Genomic DNA, 11,052 nt, shown 5'->3' with positions numbered 1-11,052 from the left:
TTACAGTATGCTATTGCAATTACAGCTGAATGTATACAGTAAAGCTTTAAAATCATAATCAATGGAGCATTATTTCATCTAGCATAGAATTGAATATTTGATTTTATGACTTGCATTGTTATAAAAATACATGTATTTAACTTCATACTTAGTGATTAATTTTTTAAAAGTTACATGTTGATAATTATGTCCCAAGCACTGCATTACCTTGACCTTAGTTCCTCCTACAACATTGTGTTGCATTGGTCGGCAAATGACACTCCTCCAGAAATCTTGGTTTCTGTGCCGCTAGTTCCATTTCCTTCATTGTTTTAAACCCAAGCGTTATCTATATTGTATGTTTATATATCTATAGTACTCATAACATATAACTAGAATTTTGTCTTTTTCAACTCCCTATCCAAAGATCAAAACAAACCTGACAAGGCTAAAGAAGCGGACAGTCTGTGCAGGTTTGGTGACGTCTACGTCGAGCGAGGCAAGCAGACACGAGAAGGTAGGAAATTCACACAGGCAGCAGCTCTGTATAACGCCTCCATGGCACGGACAGATGGAGACAAAAAAAACATGATAAGAAAACTGCAAGAAACAGAAATGCAGTTCCTTAGGAACACCTGCAACATCGACTGTGAACCGTTTCCGTACAGCAGCGCGTTAGATCACAGAAAAGAACTAGAAAACACACGCGGCCGTGTAAAATCTCAGCTCGAAACAATTCATGAGCAACACAACCCTTATCAGTACGATGAAGATGATCCCGTCGTGAGAGAAGTAGAGATCAAACGAGCTGAAGCAATCAAGAACTTGTTCAAAAGTATCACGGTTGGAAGACAAGAGTTTATTCAATTGCTGACAGATGAATGCATTGCCAAACTCGGTCCTCCTCCGTGTAAATACGCGTTTATCGGGTTGGGGTCTCAAGCCACAGAACTGGTCACTCCGTACTCCGACCTGGAGTTCGCCATTCTAATTGAAGAAGGGAAGGATGATGATGATACACAGAGATACTTCCAAAATCTGACACACTACTTACATCTAAAAATCATTAACCTTGGGGAAACTATCCTTCCCGCCATGGCTATCCCGTCTCTCAACGACTTCCTCTCAGAAGACCCTGAGAAAGATTGGTTCTTTGACTCCGTCACTCCTCGCGGCTTCTCCTTCGACGGCTTCATGCCGTGGGCTTCTAAGACTCCCTTTGGAAGAGACAAAACCAAAAGCAAACCTTCTGTAAGTCTCATCCAGACCCCTGCCAAGTTGGCGGAATATCAACAACTGCACATCGCCGTGGCGGAAGGATATCACCTGTCAGACATCCTCAGACGGGTATCTTATTTAACAGGAGACGAGTCTTTGGTGGACGAGTATATGGACAAAGTAAACAAAATGGTAGATCTTTCACCTGTTTTGTCTCAATCGTCAGCAATGCTAACACTGAGGGATAATATTCCACAAATAGAAAATGTTCATCCAACTCGGAAACTTCTAGATGTAAAGAAAGAAATTTACCGCTTGCCGAGCGTGGCGGTTGATGTGTTGAGCATTTGCTGCGGAATTACTATCCCCAGTGTGTGGAGAATAATAGAAGAACTGCGGGAAACACACCGAATCAGTCACGAAAATGCAAACCATTTGAATGTTCTGATAGGCATCTCAGCGGAGCTACGGTTAAGAACGTACATTGCCAACGGTGGACAAAAAGACAGACTGTCTCCTCTTACTGAGATGAAACTCCAAGTGGATAAACACAGCGTAAATGACACTTTTGTTCAGTCAGTTTTCTACATACCAGACTTAAAAATGCTTTTCAGGTACTATTATACTTCCATCCCATTGAAAAAATTCATTAGGGATTCAGTTGCAAATGTAAGCTCAATGACAAAGATGTTCCCAACGGCCATCTTTGACACCTCATCTCTGACAAGGGGCCGGATAACACGACAACTGCTCCATTTCGATGTATCCATACTTTACTACGAAGCAGCATTGGAAGAGGCTGGCAGTGACAACGAAAAACAGTTTGAAATACTTTATGAATTAGGCTATCTTTTGCAAGAGCTGGGTGACTGTGAGAAAGCGATGGGCTACTACAAACGGGCACGCAGAGTTGGAAATACTATTTATGGAGACACCAACGTGCGTCCAGTAAGTGCTTCATTGCTTGAAAACATTGGAAACTGTTTGAGTACACTAGGCGATCAGAACGAAGCCCTCATGCATCATGAACAGTCACTGAAGATAAATAAAGCCATCTATGGCGAAACAACAGCACATCCCAACATTGCGTCATCATTAAACAGCATTGCAAAATGTTGGACTAACCTTGGCGATCACAGGAAAGCTATCGGGTATTTTGAACAGTCCCTGAAGATGTTTAAAGCCATCCTTGGAGAAACAACTATACATTTCAAAATTGCTGTACCTTTAAATAACATCGGTTCATGTTGGTTTAAACTTGGCAATCAGAGGAAAGCTATCAGTTATTTCGAACAGTCACTGAAGATGAAGAGAGCTGTCTACGGGAACAATACAGCACATCCCGACATTGCAATATCATTTTATAGTATTGGAAACTGTTTGAGTGACATTGGTGATCAATGGAAAGCTATCAGGTTTTACGAACAGTCATTGAAGATGTTGAAAGCCATCTGTGGCACCAAAACAGCACATTCCGAAATCGCGTCAGCTTTAAACAACATCGGGCAATGTTGGTATGGGCTTGGCGAATGGAGGAAAGCTTTAAGGTATTGCGAACAGTCACTGAAGATGAGTAAAGCTATCTATGGGGAAGACAGAGCACATCCCGAGGTTGCGTTATCGCTTAATAACATTGGAATATGTTTTAATAGACTCGGTGATCAGGGTAAAGCCATCAGTTATCACAAACAGTCATTGAAGATTAATAAAAGTATCTTTGGTGAAACAACAGCACATTCCTACATTGCTACATCACTTAACAATATCGGAGTATGTTGGAAAGACCTTGGTGATCAGACGAAAGCAATCAGTTATTATGAACAGTCACTAAAGATAAATAAAGACATCTATGGAGACATGCCACATCGGGACATTGCCAGATCACTTAGCAACATTGCATCATGTTGGAATAGACTCGGCGATCAGAAGAAAGCCATCGGGTATCACGAACAGTCACTGAAGATGATGAAAGCCATCTACGGCGAAACAACATTGCATCCCGAGATTGCTTCAACATTTAGCAATATTGGAGAATGTTGGTTTGACCTTGGCGATCAAAGAAAAGCCGTCGGTTTTTTCGAACAGTCACTGAAGATAAGGAAATCCATCTACGGCGAAACAACAATGCATCCCGACATTGCTTCAACATTTAGCAATATTGGAGAATGTTGGTTTGACCTTGGCGATCAGAGGAAAGCCGTCGGTTTTTTCGAACAGTCGCTGAAGATGATGAATGCCATCAATGGTGAAACAACAGCGCATCCCGACATTGCTTCAACATATCGCAACATTGGAGCATGCTGGATTGACATTGGTGATCAGGAGAAAGCCCTCAGTTGTTTCGAACAGTCGCTGAAGATGATGAAAACAATCCATGGGAGCAGCACGGCACACCCCGACATTGCTCTATCACTTCGTGGCATTGGCGCATGTTGGTTTCAACGCGGTGAGCATAGTAAAGCCATCAGTTATTTCGAGCAGTCATTAGCGATCGTGAAAGTTCTCTATGGGGACAACACGGAACATCCCCAAATTGCAACTGCGCTGTACCTCATTCGACTATGTAAGAGAGCCCTCCACGACTAGGGTAGAGCCGCGATTATTTATCACAGATAGTTACCAGCCTGTGTAACATCCTCCGTAGTGACCGCTGGCTTAATGTTTTTCGCCTGAAAAACATTGAGCCAGCGGTCACTACGGAGGATGGTACACAGGCTAGATAGTCACTGAAGATTAGCCAACTATAGGGCACCACGGCTCATTCTCCATTTGTCATGCCATACCATCTTATTACTGACTTAATTGCTCAATACACTTGAATAAAATGCAACCTTTGGCAACTTCTACCACAATCATGGGAATCTAGTGACGTAGTGTACTCTATAAAAGGCATTATAGCATGGGATAAAAATACATATTTGTACAGCCTTTGGTGGAGGTTGCAACATCTAGGTAGTCTAGTATGTGCGTACCTACCTATTTCTTTTAGCACATGTTAGAAATTTCGAATACGTTATACTAAGGTTCAATTCGAGGTCGACACAGTGCGCAAGGATAATGACTGAGAGGGATGTGAAAGTAGACTCTAAGATTAGTTCTATAAACACAAGTTGCAGATGATACAATATGTGGATTATTATCTATTGTGAATGAACTGCTGTTGATCTTAATCAAGCTCAATCTGGCTGTATAGGGTAAACAAATTGAAGTCCCACTTTTAGAATCAAGTTTACTGAAATTATATATCTTTGTAAATATGTACGTAGGCACATCAACAGATTATTGCCCTAGCTTGAAAGTTAATTTTACATGACTGTATGCAACAAATAAAATTGTACACAAAGGGTCATTTGTATGTTGTCATTCAGCCGTTTAAAATATCAGTAGGTGTGAAAGGGAACGTGTAGACAAAACTGTGATCAGAGCTACGCGGAGTCATCTTTGATGTTTTCCTATCCCACTTTAACTCCACAGATGAATAATCACGTTCTGTCTCAAGTCCCACACGTGGTAAAAGACGTCTTTGTTGTCCGCTTCTACCTTTTTGTGGGAACTACTTCACTCCCGTTTCCCTGTGCATGTGGCTTTACTCCGGAGTAAATGTATGGGTATGTGTGCGTGTCTCTCTATCTCTCTGTGTGTGTGTGTGTGTGTGTGTGTGTGTGTGTGTGTGTGTGTGTGTGTGTGTGTGTGTGTGTGTGTGTGTGAGAGTGTGTGAGTGTGGGTGTGCGTGCGTGTGTGTGTGTGTCTATGTACATTTGTGTGTGGTAATGTATGTGTACGCAAGCGTTATTATTTGATAGGAGCACATGAACACACACACAGACACACATTTTTAACACATACAAACACACGCACACAAATACATAAAAACAAACGCACACAAATACACACAAACGGCGCACACGCGCGCACAAATACAATTACACATGCAGACTCATTCACATAAACACACACACACACACAGATATCCACACACAAACACGCACACACATTCATACATACATACATATATGATTGATTCATATTACATTCACACAAACACATAGACACACACAAACATATGCACACAGTGTCACACAGGCATACACACTTACACATTTTTTTGCATTCGAATTCTTTGGTTGAAAAAGTACGAAGCAGAAACACTGTCACAAAAATCGTATATATGTTTTTAAAAAGGGACATGTTTTTTTATAAGGGGGCAAATTAAATCCACATATGTTTTGAAAATAGGGCCGTTTTTTTAAAGGGGGCAAATTAAATCCACATATGTTTTGAAAATGGCACATGTTTTTAAAAAGGGGGCAAATTAAATCCACATATGTTTTGAAAATGGGACATGTCTTTAAAAATTAAATCCACATATGTTTTGAAAATAGGACATGGTTTTTCTTATGGGTCATATCTTTTAAAACAATATGCATCTTAAAAATAACCAAAATGAGAATATGAGACGAAAAAAAAACATACACCATTTTCATTTTGTACCGTGTATAAGTTTATTCCCCAATCCAGGAAACCCACCGGTTTGCAAAGTGGTGCTTTCAAAATGGTCTATCGTTTCCGATTTACCCCCCATTTTGATAGTGGTGCTTTCCAGTTACGCCGATTTCAAACTGGTCGATTTCAAACTGGTCGATTTCAAACTCCAAACGGAAATGACTTAAGGTTCCGGGTCGGAGTTCAATTGTGACCGGGGTTGGGTCATGACCCGGTAATCTGCCGGAAGTGCGTGGTCGTCACCCTGATTTCTGCCCGAGATTGCTTGGTGATGGTTTTAGCTGTGTATGAATATTTTGAATCTTCTGAAAAGCCCGTGAGTTGTAGTATTTTTGGGCGCGGTGCAGTTGGTTCGCTATCAAAGCCTTTTTTGTATTAGTCCGCGGGAACGGTGATGCGGTTTTCTCGCCTGATGACCCAAATAGCATCGTTTTTAATGCATTTTCACCGAATTTGCGTCATCGGAGATTGCGAAAAAGTTATCACATTAGGCGGACTTTCCGTCGTTTCGGTGCTGCATATTGGCAGAAAAGCCTCTTTAAGAGTTGGCGTCGGTGACGTCACGCAGTGACGTCATGGTTCTCGAGGAAAACAGCAGGGGGCCGCGTTTTAAGTTCGTAGCTTTTAACTGAAACGAAGAATATGTCAAATTTTGGTATAGACTGGTAGACCACGGGTCGCACATTCCGAATCAAACGCGTCCGACATCAAATTCTTCACTACTTCGCCGTGAAGGCCCCTTAAGCAGCACAATGCTCCCTAAATGTGTAAAAGAATGCATTCTGGCACAGTCCAAATTAAAGCGCAACCTGGAGCATATCATCAGAGCTAGAAGCGGGCAGTTTAAATAAGTGCGTCCGAGATGTGTAGCGCGCCTAGTAGGCTGTCACTTCACACCATCAAAAGAAGAAAAGATCGCGACGTTAAGGAGCGATGAACCAAAAGTCAGAAAACCAAGTTTCGCCTTAAGAAGGCTTAAAGCACTTAGATTTTAGCTTAATTCACCCATTTAAGTCATCATAAAGGCGGGGCATCGCGAAAATCATACCGAAGGTCAAGTTGAGACATGGGCTTCCATCAAATGACGTAGTCAGTGAATTCCTTTTAAAAACGGTTTGGCGGCCAGAAATGATTAAAGATGGCCGTATTTGAGGTTTGGGGGGGGGGGGGGGGCACATGGGGGAGGGGGGCACCAAGCACCTGTCATGGATATATCGAATTTAAAAGAGAAAAAAGGGCAAACTTCGGGGTTTTTTCAAACAAACTTACAGATTTTGATAAAAGCTTTCGAATGCGTCGAAATAACGTCATCTATGACGTCCTCGACGTAGCCGCTGCCGTCCTTTTAAGGTCTCGGACCGGAGTTTTTTTGCGATTTCGTATGTAGGCCGACACCCTCAGGTCGACGGGCTACAATTCCGCCGAGAAAAGTAGGACGGAAAATGTAATCACATGGTCGAAAAGCGGTTTTCTGCTGTTTTCCAATGTATCTATCGGTATTGTCCGTTGTCCCTTTATTTTGGGTAGAAACCATAGTAAAATGTAAATTTGGCATCCGAGAATTATCATTTTTTACACTTTTTTGATCGAACCTGCTCGGAAAAAACGAGTTTTCCTGGAGTCACGGCATATATGCTGAGAAAGCTTAGTAAATGGTGTCTCTGAAAAATGAAAAAAATAAAAAAGTCATGTGATAACTTTTTCGCAATCTCCGATGACGCAAATTCGGTGAAAATGCATTAAAAACGATGCTATTTGGGTCATCAGGCGAGAAAACCGCATCACCGTTCCCGCGGACTAATACAAAAAAGGCTTCGATAGCGAACCAACTGCACCGCGCCCAAAAATACTACAACTCACGGGCTTTTCAGAAGATTCAAAATATTCATACACAGCTAAAACCATCACCAAGCAATCTCGGGCAGAAATCAGGGTGACGACCACGCACTTCCGGCAGATTACCGGGTCATGATCCAACCCCGGTCACAATTGAACTCCGACCCGGAACCTTAAGTCATTTCCGTTTGGAGTTTGAAATCGACCAGTTTGAAATCGACCAGTTTGAAATCGGCGTAACTGGAAAGCACCACTATCAAAATGGGGGGTAAATCGGAAACGATAGACCATTTTGAAAGCACCACTTTGCAAACCGGTGGGTTTCCTGGATTGGGGAATAAACTTATACACGGTACAAAATGAAAATGGTGTATGTTTTTTTTTCGTCTCATATTCTCATTTTGGTTATTTTTAAGATGCATATTGTTTTAAAAGATATGACCCATAAGAAAAACCATGTCCTATTTTCAAAACATATGTGGATTTAATTTTTAAAAACATGTCCCATTTTCAAAACATATATATATATATATAAGTGGATTTAATTTGCCCCCTTTTTAAAAACATGTGCCATTTTCAAAACATATGTGGATTTAATTTGCCCCCTTTAAAAAAACGGCCCTATTTTCAAAACATATGTGGATTTAATTTGCCCCCTTATAAAAAAACATGTCCCTTTTTAAAAACATATATACGATTTTTGTGACAGTGTTTCTGCTTCGTAAAAAAGATGCATAAACTGAATAACCCTCTTTCGTGACGTGTACCCAAAACCACGCGATATGTCTGGAAAAATCGAACATAGACATGGAATTGTTCTCCAATACGTCAACATTTACGAAGATATACCAGACAATTGGAAAACACATTCTCTAGATTAAATATCGAACTACAAACGTAATCGCTTCCTCTACATATACACTGAAGGGAGAAAGACTAAAACAAAAATCTCCATGAAATATGTATTATGCAAATTAGGCCCACATTTGCCTTATTTGTATTCAACTAAAATTTATGTTCACTGACACATAACTTCCAAATGCCAATAGTATGAAATTCCAGTTATTTACCAATGTGGAATTACAATATTTTCTCATTATTTATGCAAATTAGGTCCTTTGCTTAAATTTTATCTATCAATGTCCCCTTATTTCTTAGTTACAACATATGTTGCATTTTTGAACTATCGCGCCATTGAACGGAGTGGGTTTATAAAATGCCCCCTTAATTATGCAAATTAGATTCAGTTCCATTGCAGTTCCAGTGACACATACCAGGGGGCCAAAAATCGCCCTTGACCTTTCATCTCCTCACATCTACCCACATACCAAATATCATAACAATCCATCAAGACGTTCTTCGGCTATGCTGACTTTAAGCATCCAGACGCACGAACATACACACACGCAGACACCCACCCAAGCACAAGCAAAACAATATCTCCATGATTTTCATTTTCTTGTGTAGATCTTCCTCCACCACCACCCCCCACCCCCCGCCTCCTTGCGGAGCAGAGGTAAGTAGGTAAGTAGTAGTCACTGATTGAAGAATATTCAAGTAACTTGTAATAACACGTGATGAATCGAATCTCTTCAACGACAATCATTTATGGCTTTTCACGTTTAAAAAAAGTAATCTCTTTGTAATAGCAAATTCCAAACACTTGTTTGCAATGTTTCGCAGGGTAGGGATTGTATAATGAGAACGATCTCGACCCTTGAACATCTTCTTATTTCGACCACTGATAACCCAGTTAATAAGTCACCTTATCCACTATCTATGGCGTCTGTTTATCCTCTTGGTCCTTACAAAACATACAAACACAATTTGCGATGGGCTACTCTCCAAGCAGATGTTAGGATACAGCTCATTATCTCCATGATACATGGAGATATAGTTTTGGGTGTGTCTGTCTGTTTGTGTTTCCGCACTACTGTAGTCAGGATAATTCAAGAACCTCTTGATGGATTACGATGATATTTGGTATATGGGCGGGTGTTGTGAAGCCGAAATGCAAGGTCGATTTTGGGCCCGGGGCCCAGGTATGTGACCTTGGTACTGCAGCATAACTTTCGTTTTTGTATCTTTTGACCTGAACGTGCTGTGGTCTTGTTTGAAATGTTTCACGCCTGTTTTTGCGACATATGAGCCAGTTTTTAGTATAAGACGAATCGGTAAGAAAATTTCACTTCTAGAAAGGCGTACGAAATGTTGCGAAAACGGCGAAAAGGCTGGACCCTTGCATCTGCTTGGAGATTAGTGATAGACACCAGGCCTTGGAAGATTGGATCGTTAGGCCATGTTGATTTGATAATATGGATGACATCCGCGCGTGCATCAATTTTCGTACGTTTCCAAAATTAAATAAAACGTTTTCGGCCATACTGTAAATCGTGAAAAGCAGTTGCAAAATCTTATGAGAAAATACATGCGTGTGAATTGCAAATAGAATGTTTCAGAAAACGGCAACACTATTGTCGTAGAATGCCGACGTCAATTCCAAAGTCCAAGAAGAAGTTTTTATACTGGGTGTGTATACTTTTTTTGCCAAACCTTTTTTATTCGCACGCTCGCATCAATTTTGGAATCCCCCGAGTATGTCATCCATATAATCAAATCAACATAGCCTTACGTGTGTATTGAGACAACCGAGCGAACTTTGGACACTACGCTGACGGTGTTTGTTTGGTTCAGGGTATCCTACAAGTCAGATCTTCTTTTCGTCTTGCTATTTTTGCAGAGAATTGTAAGATCCGGAAGGAAAGAAATTGCAATTGGCAAATCTGGACTTTTGTCCAAGAAGGTAGAACGATGGAGCGGACAAATGCCGTATTGTTTCTTCTTCTAACAACCACAGGTATGGTGACACACATTTACATTTTATTGATTATTTTGTCGTGGAGTTAAGTGATTTAGAGACTATGTACAAAATGACTAAAAAAATGGAAGATGTACCAACTACTAATCATCTAATACCAGCTCAAAAAAGAACAAGAAAGAAATTATCATGCCTTCAGGTACCAGAGTTATCAACCTAGGATTGAATTGTTCAAAACTTCGTATTTTCCTTGAACTATCACAGAGTGTAACTCGTTGCCACAAGTTACAGTAGGGGCATCCTTACTACAAAGCTTTAAACAACGCTTACAGGTTACGCTTGTGGAAAGTTTAGGTGTGACAGTAATATAACCAGCTGCTGTTGCGACGCGTGCATGCAAAGCAGCTGTGTACGCATAAAGGCGGTTATTCAGGCCATTCTATACAGATTTAGACGGATAGAACGTGGGCCTGGTATATATACAGCAGACCCACATCCTTATCATGGCGGTTATCTGGGTATGAAAAGAAGCCATGAATAGAGACTAGGGGGAGGGGGGCTACTTTTTGGGCAGAAGGCTGCGTTAAGGCCTCGATGACTGTAGTAGACAAGTTACAGATACGTCGGTGTATTCTACCTGATTGTGTCACTAGAACGTCATGTTGCTATACATATATATATATCCGCCAACCCCATAG

At 40.9% G+C, this 11,052-nt stretch overlaps 1 protein-coding gene across 1 annotated transcript in view; it reads left to right on the top strand.

Moving 5' to 3' along the window:
• The first annotated feature begins 594 nt into the window (after positions 1-594).
• Positions 595-11,052, top strand: part of LOC136435948 (uncharacterized) — a 32,798-nt gene continuing 22,340 nt past the window's right edge. The window contains exons 1-2 of the mRNA XM_066429658.1: positions 595-1,377; positions 9,004-9,052. Of these exons, the coding sequence (XP_066285755.1) occupies positions 595-1,377; positions 9,004-9,052 (832 nt within the window). The remainder of the gene's footprint in view (positions 1,378-9,003; positions 9,053-11,052) is intronic.

This window comes from Branchiostoma lanceolatum, chromosome 5, assembly GCF_035083965.1.
Source record: "Branchiostoma lanceolatum isolate klBraLanc5 chromosome 5, klBraLanc5.hap2, whole genome shotgun sequence".
Classification (NCBI taxonomy): domain Eukaryota; kingdom Metazoa; phylum Chordata; class Leptocardii; order Amphioxiformes; family Branchiostomatidae; genus Branchiostoma; species Branchiostoma lanceolatum.
This window is presented reverse-complemented; position numbering and strand designations above follow the sequence as displayed.